General features: G+C 53.4%; 1 protein-coding gene across 3 annotated transcripts in view; it reads right to left on the bottom strand.

The window, feature by feature from the left end:
- Nucleotides 1–1,172: 1,172 nt before the first annotated feature.
- Nucleotides 1,173–16,761, bottom strand: part of IGSF3 (immunoglobulin superfamily member 3) — a gene marked incomplete at its 5' end in the record, with an annotated part of 75,626 nt that continues 60,037 nt past the window's right edge. For all 3 annotated transcript variants that reach the window (XM_084242680.1, XM_084242679.1, XM_084242678.1), the window contains 4 exons: nucleotides 1,173–1,548; nucleotides 3,532–4,014; nucleotides 6,448–6,855; nucleotides 8,390–8,800. In XM_084242680.1, coding sequence (XP_084098806.1) covers nucleotides 1,298–1,548; nucleotides 3,532–4,014; nucleotides 6,448–6,855; nucleotides 8,390–8,800 — 1,553 coding nt within the window. In that variant the 3' untranslated portion in view covers nucleotides 1,173–1,297. The remainder of the gene's footprint in view (nucleotides 1,549–3,531; nucleotides 4,015–6,447; nucleotides 6,856–8,389; nucleotides 8,801–16,761) is intronic.

Genomic DNA, 16,761 nt, shown 5'->3' on the forward strand with positions numbered 1-16,761 from the left:
GCTCGCCTTCCCGAGAGGAGGGAAGCTGGACGGACTAGAGGCTGCCTGGGATGTCCGGGCTGATGTTCCGTGGCAGTGAGATTGGGGGCAGGGGGTGGAGATGAAAACAGAGACGTCAGCATCTTTATGGAGATAAGCTTGGAAGGAAGAAGAGCAACCCCACTTCTCATACCTCCCGGGAGGTGCCGTTATTCCTCCCCACCCTGCACCACCAGGCTCTGCAGACCCCACCCCTGGTGCCCCTCTGAGAAACGCAGCTGTTGGCAAGTTGGGGCCCTCCTTAGGGCAGCCAGGACCATCTGCCTGGGGGTAGCTATGGGGGCCCCCTGTGGTCAGCTCAGGAGGGTCCCCCTTGCAGCTCAGTGGACCCTTAACCTTCAGAATTGGCCAAAGCACCTTAAAGTAGAAGCCAGTGGGCTCAGAGCCGCGGAGGCCGCGCTGGCAGCACAGAACAAGCTTTGGTTCTTCTGAAAGTCATCGCTGCTAAAATTGGCCTCTGCCTGCCTCCACTTGGAGAGTGTGAGCTGTTGGTCGTTTTGGACTTTTCCTCCAAGAAAGTTTTCTCTTTTTTGGCAAAGTTGAGATGACACCTTTTTGGGGCCCCCTGACAGATCGGCTGGCTGTGCCCATCTTCTCCTGGGGGAGAGCAGGCAGGATTTCTCTCTCTCACAGCTTTTTGAAGCAAAACGCAGTTCTTCACGTTGACTAAGAAGTGGCTCCAACAGCTCCAGCTGAGGGAGGAGAGAAGATACAAATCGGGCTCACGCGACACGTAGTTTCCAAGTCTTGCTAAGAAAGTAAAAAATGTTTGCATGTATTTTGATCCACGGGTGGCATCTTCAAGTGTCAAAACAAAACGTCTTGGAAGAGATCCTTCGTGTTACACAGTCCTTCCTCTTGCCAGCAGGTGTGAGAGAAGATCTTCCACAACGTCACGGAATCCAAAAAGGGCTAACCAAAGGGATGTAGAAAGTCCATTACAAAGAATAAGAACCCGCAGCCTCCTGTGAGGACGCCAGAGAAACCAGCGAGCAGATGTGGCACCTGCAGCTACTCACGACAGTACCAAGACCAAAGCCAAAACCCTAACTCTGCAGATGACACCATCTCCCTGGAAGCAGCCCCCTGCCGACGACCGCCCCGAGGCAGCCTGGCTCCATGGCTGCGGCGCCTCCGCCCGCTGTCCAGTCTGACATCTCTGGGCACCGCAGCGCGGGCGCAGCCACCGTCCAGTCACGGAGCAGAGGCGGCAAAGGAGGCTCTTGGCTCCTCCGAGGTCAACATCCATGGAGGCCCCTTAGTCTATGGCTCCTGGGTGGATGCTGAGCACCGGGGGCTCCAGGCAAGTTGGGGAGTAGTTGAGGTGTGGCTCCTTGATCCACAACAGGGGCACCCCGTTCTTCCCTTCAGAGTTCTTGCTGGAGTTCCGGCTCTTGAAGCGCACCAGCAGGATGGTGATGATGAGGATGCCAAAGATGGGGAAGGGGTAGAAGAAGACAAAGTAGAAGAGCGCGTCGTTGGAGCAGATGATGGACTGCAGGGTGGAGCCTGGAAGGGGTCGGAGAGAGACAAGACAAGAGGCTGAGAACCTGTACTTCTCTTCCCGCGACCTCGCCCAGCCCAAGGGAAGCTTTGGCGGACGCCCCCAACCCTGCCTTTCTGTCCCCTAATATCCTTGACTTCCCAAACCCATGTGGGAGCTTGGAAAGCTTGGAAAGACATGTGTCACCAGGCGGTTCATGAGCTCAACTCCAATGAGGACAGAAGAAGCTGACCCCAAGGCCTCCCTGGTGGCGCAAGGAGTTAAGCACAGCACTATGAAGCTGGCCGCAGCCTCTGAAGCACAAGTTCGATTCCTGGACGGCCAGGGAGATTCCCACATGGCACAGCAGACCTCTCCTGTCTCGCCCGCTGCTCCCCTCAGCAGTGCATTTCAATCAGTCTGCCTGTTCTGTTCCCCACTCTGTCTCTGGTGAATCCCCTCACCCTCCCCACACCTCTGTCCTGTACCCCAGTTCTTGCATGCATAAATAAATACATCTTTTAAAAAAATGACCCCAGTTTGCTCTCATTCTCCCGCACAGTTATATTTTACACTTTCCCTTTGCACTCAGTTCTGCTCCAGAGTCCTTCTTTGGCAATATGAATGTTCTAGCTCCTGAGTGTAGTTTTCCCAGAAATAATGCTTCTTTAATTAACACGATCAAGTAAAATATCACCCTGGGCCCACAGATGCCCACGGGGTGTCTGTGGCTTCAGAAAACACAGCGTGCTCCCTGATTCGTGGAGGGCAATGAAGCCAGGCCCCCCGCCCTCATCCAGGTCGGCCCTTGCACTTAGAAGAACTCAGCAGGAGCCTGGTCTCTGAGGCTGCTGGATAGTCTCTGGTCCTTGAAACGCCATACACAGGGGTTGCCACAGTGGGCAGAGAAGACGTGGCCTCCACACGCTCCCTGTGCTTTTGGACTGGAACTTTTTCAGGAGTGTGTTGGGGGGTCTGAGCACAATACAGGTCTTTTCCTGCCTTCCTTTCGCGTGCACAGCTGCTGCTTATCGGCATGCTCAAGAACATTCAACACACATTTACATCTATTAGATCTCTAAAGCATGTGAAATTGTTGACAGTCAACTACTTTGACCTGTAAAATCTCAGCGTCATAGGAGTCAATCTGAAGCAACGGAAACAAGGTGATCAAAGAAAAGAAATAGCAAATGAAACCCAAAGTTTCAAATCAAATTTATCTGGTAAAAAGTTTTCACTGAAAACAAGTAGAAATTTCGAGTGACATTTTCACTTCTGTGTTATAGGCTAATTGTGCTAATAACTGACACCATTTTCAGTCTGAGAGAGCCACATTTTGAGAGAAGCCAATCAAGAGTGACTTGTTAGAACAGAAAATTCAAGGTTAGCAAGAATTTCCTCCGTGTTGTTTATAGAATCCTTCTTTACTCTCCAAACTCAGAGTTCTGGAATATTCTGTAACATCAATGGTAAGCTCAACTGTTCTCTGACCCCTGTGAGGGGTCTGCCCTTCTAGGCTGGTCCTCCCAGGTGACCATGAAAATCCACCTACATCCATGTCACCCTCTAAATAAAAATGACCCAGGAAAACAGAAAGAGTGACAGGGAGGCGTTTGGGGCTTCATTTTCTCTCCTTATGAGTCTGAAGCACTTGTTAATTGGCTAAAGGAGATCAGAGTGAATATTCTAAAGCGTAACACAGTAACCCCTGACCAGGTATTTGTGTGATGAACTCTACCACAGGCTGGTGAACAACAGAGGAAACACTACCACAGACTCGGTGTGGCATCAGGATTATTGCACAGATGGACGATGACTGTGTTATCACTGCCGTTCACACTCCTGAGTTGGCCTGGGCCATCAGGGTCAGTGACATGAACGGTGTGTCAAGTCCTAAATGCCTGGGACAGGGGAGGAAAGTGCTTATTAACCTGCAAACGCCCCCTGCCCTGTCCCTGAGACACAGCTGTCACCAGTGCGACCCTCCCCTGCCAACTGGGGAAACTCACTGGTGTCCAGGACGCGGATGCTGATAGGGGCCGACTCCTCCTCCGTCAGCCGGTACCAATCTCCCTGAGGGCTGGGCAGCCACTCCTCCACGCGGCAGGAGTAGTTGCCCGTGTCCTGCGGGCTGGCCTGCAGCACCGTGAGCCGGTAGAGCAGTGGTGAGAGCCTCTGGAAGCGGAGTCTGTCCTCCCAGGGGCCTCCCTCTGGGCTGAAGATGGCGTCAGGGCCCACGCTCAGTAGCGCAGTCCGCTCCGTGGGGTCCTCCCCCTCCTCCTGCTCCTCCTCCTCCATCACCTCCTGCTCCTCCATTTCTGCCAGGCCAGGGCTGCCCTTTTTCCCACTGACTTTAGTCCTCAGGGAAAACCAGGCCACAGAGAAGCGGGAGTCCTGGCTTGAGCGAGACACGATGCTGCAGTCCAGCTGGAAGGCGGCCTTCTCAGACACTGTGGCGTTGGGGACCACCGTGTCCACCTGCAGGGCCGCATCTGGGATGAAGGACAGAGACGGGAGGAGAAATTATTTTCATTTCTCTGCTCAGAACCTAAGTGTCTGTCACTAAAGACATCACAGCAACATCCACGCAACAGAACACGAGGCAGCAGCCAAGAGCAAAGGGCTGGTGCTAGAAGCAGAGAAGCAGGAGGAGAGAAAAGAATTACAGCGCACAGCACTATGAGCCTGTTAGTATTTGCATGGAGTATCGGTGGAAAAGCTTCCAAGAAGCTGGTGACGTGCTGCTTATGGGAATCAGGAGGGAGCTACACCATCACCTTGTAGGGGTTGAAGAACATTTCCTCCCCCTACCCCCTGGAAGCTCAGAAGTTCACCTGGATTGGAAATATGACCATGTGACCATATGGGGCAGGGTGAGGGTGATGACTGGTGTCCTTGTAAAGAGAGCAGACGACATGCAGGACACAGAGAAGGGCCAGTGAGGGCAGAGGGGTGCAGAGATGGAGGGGTATAGAGGCTAGAGGGGTGCAGAGACTAGAGGGGTGCAGAGACTGGAGTGGTACAGAGATGGAGGGGCACAGAGATTAGAGGGTTGCAGAGACTAGGGGTATGCAGAGATGGAGGGGTGCAGAGACTAGATGGGTGCAGAAATTGGAGGGATGCAGAGACTAAAGGGGTGCAGAGATGGAGGGGTAGAGACGCTGAGGGGTCCAGATCCAAGGCAAAGTAGCCAGGGAGCACTGGGGTCCACAGCAGCTGGTGAGCCAAGGAAGGATTCTCCTCCAGAACCTTCAGGAGGCACGCGGCCCTGACAACACCTTGACCTCAGACCTCCGGTCCCGGATCTGTGGAGAACATGTTTCTATTGCTGACACAGCCGTGCTGGTGCTGACTGTGATGGCAGCCTCAGGAAACCACGTCACCCCTACAGCTGCTTCTGACTTAAATTGTGTGCTGGCTCTGCTGCCCGCCCTGGGTGAGTGCCAGGAGGTAAATATTCCACCAGGAAGGAAGCCAAACAATAGACAACAGACCTGGAGGGGCCCCTCACCCAGAGTGCAGATGCCCCCAGGGAGGGTGACAGGGACAAGGCCCTCCGGCTGGGGTGGGCACCGAGCACCAGGGGCGCCCGGGCAGGCGCGGCGGCACCAGACCACCAGACCAGCTGTTGTGTCTTCCTTTATTTTGCTGGCTACTGCTTTTTTTCTGTTTTGGCTCGCTGGGGTAGGTTCTAAACAAATAATTCAATCCTGGCTACTGAAAGTCGTCCTTTGGCTTCGCTGATGAAACGCTCACGAGAGCCGCCAAGGGAACATCAGCAGGAGAAGAGACACGGACTCGGACTCTGCTTGGACGGAGACCAATAGGCGCATTTCCCGAGGGCCGTCCTGGGCTTCCAATGAACTGGCTGAGTGTCGCTCACAGGTGAACAAAGGCTGGGGCTCCCACCTCTTCTGTGGGGTTCTACCCAGTCCCTCTGCAACACCTTCATCCCATCTGGAGTCTAGGGTGCACCGCTGGCACACAGAGCTCTAGGACAGGCTACAGGTGGCAGCAGGCACTGGAGCCCACTTCTGCTCTGGGACCTTGGGGGACCCACGGATGAGTGGGGACTTCGTGCACTGAGGACCTGCACCTCTCAGCTTTAATATGTGTCTAAATGTGTAGCAACAATTACACCACTAATTGCATGCATTTAGGCACTTGAGAAACAATCAGGAAGACAAGAAAAGCACCAGGTCATGCAGAGCCGTCATCAGTACCAAGGGAATTATTAGGAAGTGAGAGCAAAGTTGCAGATAATTCTTCTTTTTCTATTTAAAACATATGACTCAGGGCCTCCCTGGTAGTGCAAGGGGTTATGTCTCAGCACTATGATGCTATGGGCAGCCACTATGACATGAGTTTGATCCCTAGCCAGGGAGCTACCCACATGGCGCAGCAGACCTCTCCTGTCTCCCAGCTGCTCCCCTCAGCAGTGTATTTCAGTGGATCTGCCTGTTCTGCTCCCCACTCTGTCTCTGGTGAATTTTCTCACCCCTCCCCCGCACCTGTGGCCCACATCCCAGCTCTTGTATGCGTAAATAAATAAATGTTTAAAAAAAAAAAGTGAATCAATTCTTTTCCACTGAAAAATCCACAAGCTTAAATTTGTTTAACCACACAGCTATTGTTTCGTGATTTCTGCACAACGACCACCTGTCTGAATCTGAATATATTCTTTAAAAAGCAAATAGCTTGTGCTCTGGGAATGATTGTCAAATTGTGTTCTAGTTAAGAAACAGCATCACTCCAGGACAAAGCCAGACACACGGTTTTCTATTCACTAGGGGGACAATTTTTTAGATGACTGAATGCAAACGCAAAATGCAAATGCCCATATATTTCAGTGCAAACAATGAACCCACACAGTTGAGGCAGTGCAGGAAACACCACTGTCGCGGGGGCTGGACGCCCAGCCTCACCTGGTCGCGTGACCGCCACGGCCATTTGCCCCGCAGTGTCCTCGGCCCGCTTGTACCACACGCCGCTGGGGCTGGGCAGCCACTCCTCCACGCGGCAGCTGTAGGTGCCGCTGTCCTGCACGGCCACGTTCTGGATGAAGAGCCGGAACACCCCCACAGAGGGGCTCTCCAGGTGGAGCCGCCCCTTCAGGTTGTTCTTGGCCGCCTGCTCCCCGTAGTGGAAGGTGGCGTCCCGGCTCAGGCGGGCCAGTGTCTCCCGCTCCGGGTGGTTGGGCTTCCACACGAACCACTCCACCAGCAGCTGGGAGGCCGCACTGGTGCGGTTCAGCACCACACACTCCAGCTGCACCTGCTGGGTCTCCAGGACGGACAGGTTCCCCTGGGCCTGGCTGAGCTTCAGGCGGCTGTCTGCAAGGCGAGGGGAGAGGGTCAGCAGGCGGAGAACAGAGACCGCGCGTACCTTTCCAAACAGGTGAGTGCACAACTGGCAGAAACAGACTCCCACCCTGAACAGCAGCACGATGGGAGTTGCCATGTTACAGCTCTGGGCGACAGTAACCGTGTCCCCCTGTGGATGACCCTTATCAGTTCAGGTGCTCAGGAGGGGACAGGGTGGGCTGTGGTGACTGTACCTCCAAACAGCAGCTGACTATGAAGCTCACAGCTGCTGGGGGACAGAGGAAGGGCACCGGGAGACCCCTCCAGAGCAAGAGCAGATTTTGATGCTGACTACGTGATAAATAGAATCTGCTGGATTGTTAGCACAAAGGAACTGCCAAGGAAATCCACTTCAATATGCTCAAGAGCTGGCCCTAATAGTGCAGTTCTCACTTTCCTTCCAAAGATACCAAGTAGGTGGGACCTGAGCTGACCTGACATCAGCCAAGACAGACACTGATGCAACTGGGGGTTTGAAAACTCAGGCACATCCTCCTCCAGGGGAAGTCACTGGCAGCGCCCGGCTGACATCACTCGTGATTTCACAGAAGCCCCTGGTGCGTCCGTCTGGACCAGAGGAGAACCCCCAAAACCCCAAATGCACAGACGCACCCAGGATCACCATCTCCTGAGTGACATCTGGGGGAGCTCCTGCACCTTCACCTTTTATTTTAAATACTGTCAGGCTGTTTTATAACACACAATTACTTTTGCAATTAAAGGGTGAAAATAATTTAGCAGGAAAGTTATTTTAAATAATCAGTCTCTCACTCAAGGTGTCTGTGGGTTGAAAAATTATCATTTTCTTCTTTGTCCTTTTTTTTTTTTTGTATTTTCCAGAAACTCTTAACATAGGGGGAAAAAAGAGGGGGGGAACAAATTAAATGTAGTAAGAAAAAATAAAAAACGAAAACATTCAAATCAAAACCTTAACTGAGAAAGGGAAATGTGCTATTTTCACCCGTGTCCTCTGAGTTCTGTGCTTTGCAGTGTTGATAGTCCCTACAAAATGAGAGTTCACTGAGCGTGCCCTGGTCAGGACCCTCACAGCCCCACGCAGGCCCAGGTAGCTTGGTGAACTCTCGTATCTCAGAAGGGGAATCTCCCGCGATAAACTTAGGATCCACCAAGAATCTTAGTTTCAGCACAAACAAGAAAAGGGAAAGGCAGGAGGTGGCCGAGAGGAAGTGAGGTAGAGGAAGTGGAAGTCACACTTTCTCAGGAGAGACAATGTCAAATCTGTAAGCAGAGGAAGAACAGAAACCTGAAGACACTTCCAGGCTGCAGACGCCTTCCGTTTTCAAGAGCCCCAGGGACCGGCCTGCAGGCAGGACAGGGAAATGCCAGCAGCCCATTCCGACCAGAGGCACCTCCTGCTCGGCCAGCAGGGCCAGCACGGGATGTCACTGCGGGGCTGACGAGGGCCTGCACGAGGCAGCTGCAGAAGTGCAGTCAGCCAGAAAGGAAGGGACATCCCGCTGCATTTGGCCTGAGCTGCCCTCACCTGGCTGTTTCACTGTGACTTCTGTGCGCCCCGAAACCTCCTCGGCCAGCTTGTACCAGGCGTAGTTGGGACTCAGCAGCCACTCCTCCACGTGGCAGTAGTAGCTGCCGCTGTCGCTGACCTCGGCTCTCTGCACCGTGAGGCTGAACAGGCCCCCCGACACGTGCCTCTCGAACTGCAGCCGGGCTCGCAGGCCCTCCTCCTCGGCGTAGGTGCCGTACTCGAAGGCGGAGTTGTGGGTGGTTTTGAGGATGAGCTTGCCGTCGGCGTCCGAGGGCTTGTGCACGTACCAGAGCACGGCGAAGTGGGAGTTCTGGCTGGTCTGGGACTTGACCGAGCAGTTCAGCTGGATGGGCCTGTTCTCCACCAGGGTGAGGGTCCTCTTGGATTTGCTCACCTGCAGCTTTGTCACTGCAAAGGAACGGGAGTGGCTCAGCAAGACCCCGCACCGTGACCCGGCCACGCCTCGCGGGTTGCGCCCTGCACGGTCTCCAGAGCACTGAACACTCACGAGCTCCCGTGAAGCTAGCCCAGAGGAGAGCACAGTGGAGCCGTGTTCACCCCACACTCCCTGCCTGGCTGCTCACCCCCGGCTCGGGCTGCTCGTCTCTCATCTCCTGCCGGCTCTCCTGCCATCGTGACACCTCTGGGGGTGCCGTGAAATCACAGCCTCCACCACTTCCCTGCCTGAAACAGTTCAATGGCTCCCGACTGCTTACAGCTCATATAGGAAAAAGGATCTGTTTCACAATACAAAGTTCCTTTGGGTTCTGGCTTTACCCAACTGTCCTTCCTCATCCCCATGGCCCCCCTCCCAAACCCCCAGTCCCCACCCCGGCTTCCCCGAGGTGGCTGCTCCCTGAGTGCTGGCCTCTGCCCAGCTAACCTCTGCCCAGCTAACCTCTGCCCAGCTGCCTCCTCCAGGTATGTCTGCCTCGGAGCCTTCTTTCTGCTCTCCCTGTAGATCCCTCTCCCTCATTTCACCCCTCCCAGTGCACCTGTGTGGTCACCAGCACCCTCTTAATCTCTGTCTCCTTTCTGCTCTAGTCCACGAGACCCCCAAGAGCTTCTTCGATTCAATCTGCAAATATTCAGCAAATGTCCACGCTGTGGCCCTCAGGACACTAAGTATGTTGCTTTGAAGAGTTCGAGTCTGCCCGCGGATGTTTTCACACTGCACCCCCAGAGCCTAGCGTGGTGCCTGGGCTTCGGAAAGCGCGCACGCCAGGTTTGCTGAGACATGGAAGTGGGTGCGTGGAAGAGGGTGTGCTGGAAAAATGCAGCAGCAGTAGCTAGAGGATGCTGGGTGGATCTTCCCGGGGGAAGAGAGGGAGAAGGCCGAGAAGAAAATGACGGGCAAACCCCGGCAGAAAAGAGCCAAGTGCAGTCTCCCCAGCCCCCCGCTCTAAAACCAGAGCAAAGGGGAGCCGCCGGAGTGCCACCCCACCTGCTAATTAATAACCGGGCTCACCTTCAGGCGGCAGGAAGCCAAGGTTTAATGAACTCTGTCTCCCCAAGGTAATCTGAGAGCTCACCGCTCCTTCATTACCGCACTTGGCCCTGCTCCCCCTACCACCACCTCCCCTACTGAGAAAGGAAAAAAGGAAAAAGACACAATTCCAAGTTCCTCTTAGGGAGCTAATAGAAAAGCATTATTTTACCTCCACCTCTTTTCTTTATGCAGAGCTCGCAGGGCCCACGTGACTCACCAGCTGAGAATGAAACGCAGGTGAGGCCAGCCCGGGGTGGGGGGATGCTGCCAGCCAGCGCCCAGCACCCCTGCCGTCCAGCTGTGACCCAGACACAGGACCGAGCCCCTGGTGCCGGTGCCGGGCTCCTCACCAGCTGGGCTGGCTCATTCAGAGCCTGGCGGGACAGCACCAAGGCGTGAGGCCCAGGTGCCAAGCAGCGGAGCCTTCTCCTAGGCTGTCACGTGTGTGCCCTGACACACACACACACACACACACACACACATGGTCTAAGCAGCTGAGAGGACTCAGCCCGCTAAGGTGTGGCAGGATCCCACACCCAAGGCCATCACCGCAACAGCCCTTCTGGGGACACGGCCCCCGGGGAAATGAGGCTGCGTCCTCCCCAGAGCAGGCTGAGTTCACCAGCCCGAGCCCATCAGGCTGTGAGGGCCCCTCAAGCACAGTTCGGGGTTCACCTATTCTGTGAACAAGCCTGGTCTCCTGCCTTCTTGAAAGGTACCAAGTTGCCCAGGATGCCTTGGAATCCAGGGGCGGGGCCTGCCCGTAAGCTCCCCAGCTCTGGAAACTAGACTCCCATTAGCTCGCCAGTCAACTTTCAGATCGGGTTCCTACAATGAAACCGCCAACTCCCTTTTCATTCCTTTCCAAGCCAATTCACCACATGCAAATGTAGCTCTATCAGAGCAAATGACACCACCTGAATTATCTGGTTCTTGTCCAAAAAAAAAAAAAAAAAAAAAGGGGGTTGTTCAGGGTAGAGTAGAAAGAGCTTTAAAATGTATTATTAATTGGGGCCAGATTATTTTTGCAACTGTTACTAAGGAAACCTCAATTGCTATAGTAACTGCATATGTTAAATTGGAATCCTATGACTAAACTTTAATTCAGTCACGTGGTCTGAGAACAAGAATGCAAGAGAAATGTTTCAAAGCATTTCCATTTCCCCCCCTTCCCATGTCAAAATATTGTGAAGTGTTGAAAAAGAGGCATTTTTGAAATGTGCGTGTCTGACAGGTGGGCGAGGGGTCAGCTCGATTCTACTCTCTGCATTTCCTTCCACATCTCAGGGCTGGGAGGACCTTCCCCAAAGCCCAGGAGAGTTTTCAGCCTCCTCAACTCATTAGGAAGAGCTCCCAAGTCCTGCCCCGGGCGGGTGCAGCCTGCATCCCTCCCTCCATAGAAGTAGGGGGGCCAGCCCCTTAAGAACCAGAAGGGCTTTCATCTGTAAGATGAGACCACAGGATGGAGCCTAATAGACTACAGGCAACAGTCTGTGCAAAGTTCAGCTCACACTCTGTAACAAGCATACAATGATACATCTTAGCTATTTCACTTCTTTTTGGTTTCTGGGTTCCATCCCCTATTAGGGGCCTAATATTAGGTTGAAAGCCATCAAACTTGAATGGTAAACTTGCTACTAAGTCCTGTCCATGGTCCAGCACTTCCAGTGTCACACGTGGGGTTGTTAGAAATGCACTCTCAGCTTCCCTGCACCCACAGACCACTGAGTCAGAATTTGCCTTTGAACAAGATCCCCAGGTGATTGAGGTGCACCCTAAAGCCTGGGAAACTTGTGCATGGCTGTGTAAGTGAATATGGTTAGAGAGGCAGCAAATGCAGAAGTGAAAATATAAACCACTGAGGATGGGCACTCGGTTAATTCCTTAGCACAAGGAAGAAAGAATCCAACGAGATACAGGAAGGGTCAGAGGCTCTGAGGCCTACCTGGAGCACTCCCTCCTCTGAGTGCTCCCTGTGAGTGCTCCACCTGTAAATACCACCTTCGAGAACCCCACCTGTGGGCACCTCCCTACAAGCATCCCCTGCTCCTGAGCACTCCACTGTGACTCACCCCACAACTTCCCCTGTGAGCAGCCCCAGGCATACCCCTGCAAGCAGCCCCCTTTGAGAGAGGCCCCGGAAGTGCAGCTCCAGCTGACACGTGACAGTACTGGTGACACTGGGATAGAGGGGCCAGTAGCTGGCAGTGGAGTCTCCCAACTGAGGGCAACTGAGACTCAGGGCATGACAGGGGAGCTGTCGGTGAAGAGTGTGTGTGCGTGTGTGTCTCACCCATTCTTGGGAAGTGTGTATGTGGCTATGTCTATGTGAGAGTGTGAGTGCCTGAGTGTGTACCCCTGTATGACCGGGTGTGTTAGTGCGTGTATGTTTCTGCGTGTGTGTTGGTGCATGTATGAGTGGGTTTGTTCTATGTGTGAACAAGTGTAAGTGTGTGAGTGCTGCATGTGTGTGTGTGTGTGTCTCCCACCCATTCCTGGGGAGAAGGTGCTAGTCACGCAGCCATCACAATCCAGCATCCCCTTCCTTAGCATTCCTGTTACCCCTGCTCCTCTCTCCCCCTGGTCACGCCTAGTTTGGGCCCCTAATTATCATTCTCGGGATTGCACTCAGTCCCAGCTCTACCAGGCAGAGCTTCCTAAGTCGCAAACAGGAGCCGCTGCTCCCAGCTTAGCACCCGCCTGCCAGGCTGCAACAGCCGCACTCTCAGCAGGGCAGCCGCCGCCACAGGGAGCACACAGTGCAGGTGTCCAGTGGACGACTGATTTGGGGTGAGAGGACTCAATGGACTAAAGTCAGAAGTAGACAGAAACCCACACCTGGGATGCTTGCATGCACTAAGGCTCGCCCTGCTGCACGTTTTCCAGCGGCACTCACATGGGAGAGAACGCCACCTCTGGCCTACTTGCATTTTACTATCAAAACAAAAAAGAAAATTTGGCATAGTTTTAACATGCTAGACAAGTCGGGGGCGGGGGAGGTGTGTTCCTTTGTTTTATTCAGAATTGCAGCAAGAGATGCTCAGGATTTCAGCACAGCAGACCTAGCCAGGGGGCCCCGCTGGCCTGCTGCACTGGCCACACAGGGCCTCCTGGTGCAGCCGTCCCTAAGTACCAACAAAGAACATTATTTATTACGGACTACTTAAAAAGAATTCCTCCCAGCACTGCAACAATTTTTAAAGAGTATATGAGCAGGTGTGATATACTGTCTATTAATGAATTTTAGTTGAGTAGTAAAGGGGCTATTACGTAATTTTTATAAAAAAAGAGGACGTGACCTGACTGAGCTAGGTTTAGAATATTGCTCAGTTCAGAATATTCTTATTTAGCAAGCGTATATAGTCTTTTTAATGCATGGAGCACTACTATAAGCACTTTACAAATACTAACTACTTGGTGCCCACCAGCCCTGTGAAATAAAATCCCTTATTCCCAATTTTATAAAGACACTTGCCCAGGGTCACACTGTGGTGAGCAGCAAAGCCAGGACTCAGGCCCAGGCTGTCTGGTCTGTTTTCAACTTGAGCCACTATGGCTGCTTCCCACCCCCTCACTCTGAGCACAGGGTCAGACCCTCTTGACCCCCTGGTTCCCTCCTTGGTGAGCTCCTCCATCCACTCTGTTATCAGGGAAATGCCTTCTGCTCCCTCCCCCTTTACCTCCACACAAAGGGATTTCCTCTTCCTTGCAGCCCAGGCCCTGGGCCAGCTCCACCACCCCACAACTCTTCCCTGGCCCCTCTCTTCCCAGGCCTGCCACCTCCTCCATATAGCCCTCATGGAAGGACTGTGACCCCTCGTCTCTGTAGCCAGAGCTCCCTGCGTGGAAACCAGCACACAGTAGGTACTCAGACGTGCTTACAGAAGGGACCTCGGGAGGTGGGAGCAAGGAGAAAGTAGCAAATGGTCAAGAGGTGGGAATGGCTCATCAGAAGTCACCCAGACACGACCTGTCAGCCTCACCTGTCTGCAGAGAGAACAGACCCCAGTTGTGACTCCAAACAGGTATACCAGGTGTCACCATGACAACAAGACCTGAGGCTAAGGGGAGGGCTAGGGACTCCTGCAGGGTTCTCGTTCTCATGCTCACCGTATCTCTGAGCGCCCAGCAGGCAGAAGCCCGTGCACAGAGGAGCTGAACCATGTGCAGGAATGTCAGTTTGTGTGAAAGAGGAGCAGCTCAGGGTCTCCCATGAGAGAGCAGGGGCAATCCCTCTGAGGGACAGGGCAGCCTGTCACCAACTAGACTATGACAAGGAGGCCCAGTGTTCCCAAGCCCTGGATTCATGGAGACAAAGATAAAGCCCCTGGCTCTCCCAATCTGCCAGGTCAGCAATAAGAAATTGGAGAAAACGGATTTGGCAGCATCCACAGGGTATTAAATATTCATCCTGACTACCCATCAGTAAAATCCCAGCAGAATACACCACTGACAAGTGGGCTTTCTACACCGGAGGCTGTCCTCCTAGAAGCTTGTTTATTGCTTTGTCAATTTTAATGTGCAATATTTAATAGCCAGACCGAGATACGGTCGTAAACATTTGGAAAATGAATGCTGACACTTCCCCTATTGCTTCTGTATTTAGGGATATATAATTGGAGGGTGTTTTGCTGCTAAAGAAAATCAGAAGGAAGCAAAGTGATGCTCCGAAATTAAAAGAGGAAAGAATTGATTAAAAACCAAAATCGAATATGCTGGATGATCTTGTTGTTGCCTTAATGCCCCTTGGGGGTCACTCTGCACTATCAGTGGGAGTCAGGCCAGACGGAATCCACAAGAAAGGGGAGGTAGGGCACTCGGCGGGATCTCCTTGGGGATGTGCACACGGGACAGGAAAGAGGGCACGGATAGGCCAATAACAGACCCACAATGATGCCCTTTCATGAATTGAATTACCGAGCAGTCAGGTCCGCAGGTGGCTCTGCCAGGCACAGGCCTGTGGGCAGACCACACAGAGCATCCTGGGCACAGAGGGCACCGGCCTGGAGGGTTCCTGATAATGGGCCAGCGTGAGTGAGGCAAGAGCCCACAGTTTCTATTTCATTCTGTTAGAATATTTGACAGAACATTCTTTAAAAAAAGAAAGTGGTGGGGCTGGGAGAACTGGTGCTTCCTCACGGAGAACACAGGGTAGGAGATCCCTGCTTTGTGGGATCAGGCATGGAAAGACGAGAAGAGAAGGCAGCACCAGTTCTGATCCCCAAGTCTGAGAGCCACCTGGTGGCAGAAGTTTGAGGAAGCAGGGAAGTTAGAAGAGGATCAACCACTAGCCAGCAAGGTCTTGGGGAAGCTTGTGGGCATCTACCTGTAGGAAACAAATTTAGTTCCTATGAAAGGGCATCAGGAAATCAGGAAATCAGGTCGGTAAGCCAGAGAGAGGAGAGAGTAAATAAAAACACATGGTACTGGAGAGGGTCCTGGAGAAGAAAACTAAATGTCTGCAAGAGACCATGATATTAAAAAATTAAGAGTCTGGACTCCGGGGCCAGACTTCCTGTCTGAATTTGACTCTTGGCTCTGCCACTCATCATGGCTCACTGGATGATTTATTTGACCTCTGTGTCGGGGTACCACTTACAAAAGGGGTGAAGCACCATCCTTCTCCACTGCAGGGATTAAGAACTAAGTAACCATGACATGAAGTGTGCAGGCTGGCGATGGGGCACAGGAAATACCCATCAATACCAGCTGCTCTTGTTACCCGGCCTGTGCCAGATGCCTCCACCTCAGCCACCCGGAGACAGACCACATCTGGAATGACCCATTGATGGAAGCAGGGAGAATGATTTCAGATTATACCGCCTTTTAAAAGGTCAAAGTGTCCTTTCCGTCCACCCTAATTGCTTTTTACTAAGGCACATCTGGGTTCAAACCCCAGCTCCCCACTCACTGCTTACTGGCCATCCACAAGTGAGGCTCCTCTGGCCTCAGCCCCTCACTCATCGGATGGACACACAGCACTGCCCCCAGGGCTGCAGGGAGGCCGAGGAGGAGACCAGCACACAGCCAGCCCTCCGGTGTTTTTCCTCTTCAACTTCCCCCAAATACAAGCACTGATACCAAGCAGAGTGCAAGGGAAAGGAGTGAAAGCAAACATGCAGCTCTTTGGAAAATATTAAGTGCTAAATGCATAAATATTTAATAAGGGAGAGGCAGCACTTACAGGGTGTGCGCTCAAGCTCGGCCGCTCCCCAGAGCCCTGCGGCCGCCGGCACCTGCCTTTGCTCTCAGCAGCCTCCAGAGGGCAATGGGGCGCATTACTGGGCCCTTCTGAGCAGAGGCCTCCCTCTGGCATCAGCCTGGCCTCCACCCCCCAGTCTCCCTGCGGTTCTCCATTTCCAGCACAAACACAACCAACCAAGGCAGCCAGACCCACAGGAGATGGGACACAGCCTCGGAGCAGGTGCTGGGGCCCCGAACTCGAGCTACTTTTCTACCCAAGGGGCAATGAAATGGCACCAGGGCAAACGGAGCTGTCTGGAAGCCCTTCCAGTCTCAGCCTGCCACTCACCCAGCTGGGGTGAGCCGTCGAGTCTCCTAATACCGAGCCCTGGCTTCCTCCTGGGGAAACCAAAAGGGGAAGACAAAGGCCAATGTGCATTGTTTGGTGAATTTTAAAAGAAAATGTGAGGGCCTCCCCGGTGGCGCAGCGGTTGAGCGCTGGGTTGTGAAGCTACCCGCGGCCTCTGAGGCACCGGTTCGATCCCCGCTCCCCGGCCACCGGGCGAGGGTCCCACGTGGCGCGCAGACCTCTCCTGCCGCCCGCTGCTCCCCTCAGCAGTGTACTTCGGTCCTTCTGCCTGCTCTGCTCCCCGCTCTGGCTCTGGTGAATTCTCTCACCCTCCCATGCTTCTGACTG

Source organism: Talpa europaea, assembly GCF_964194135.1.
Source record: "Talpa europaea genome assembly, chromosome: 9".
NCBI lineage: Eukaryota > Metazoa > Chordata > Mammalia > Eulipotyphla > Talpidae > Talpa > Talpa europaea.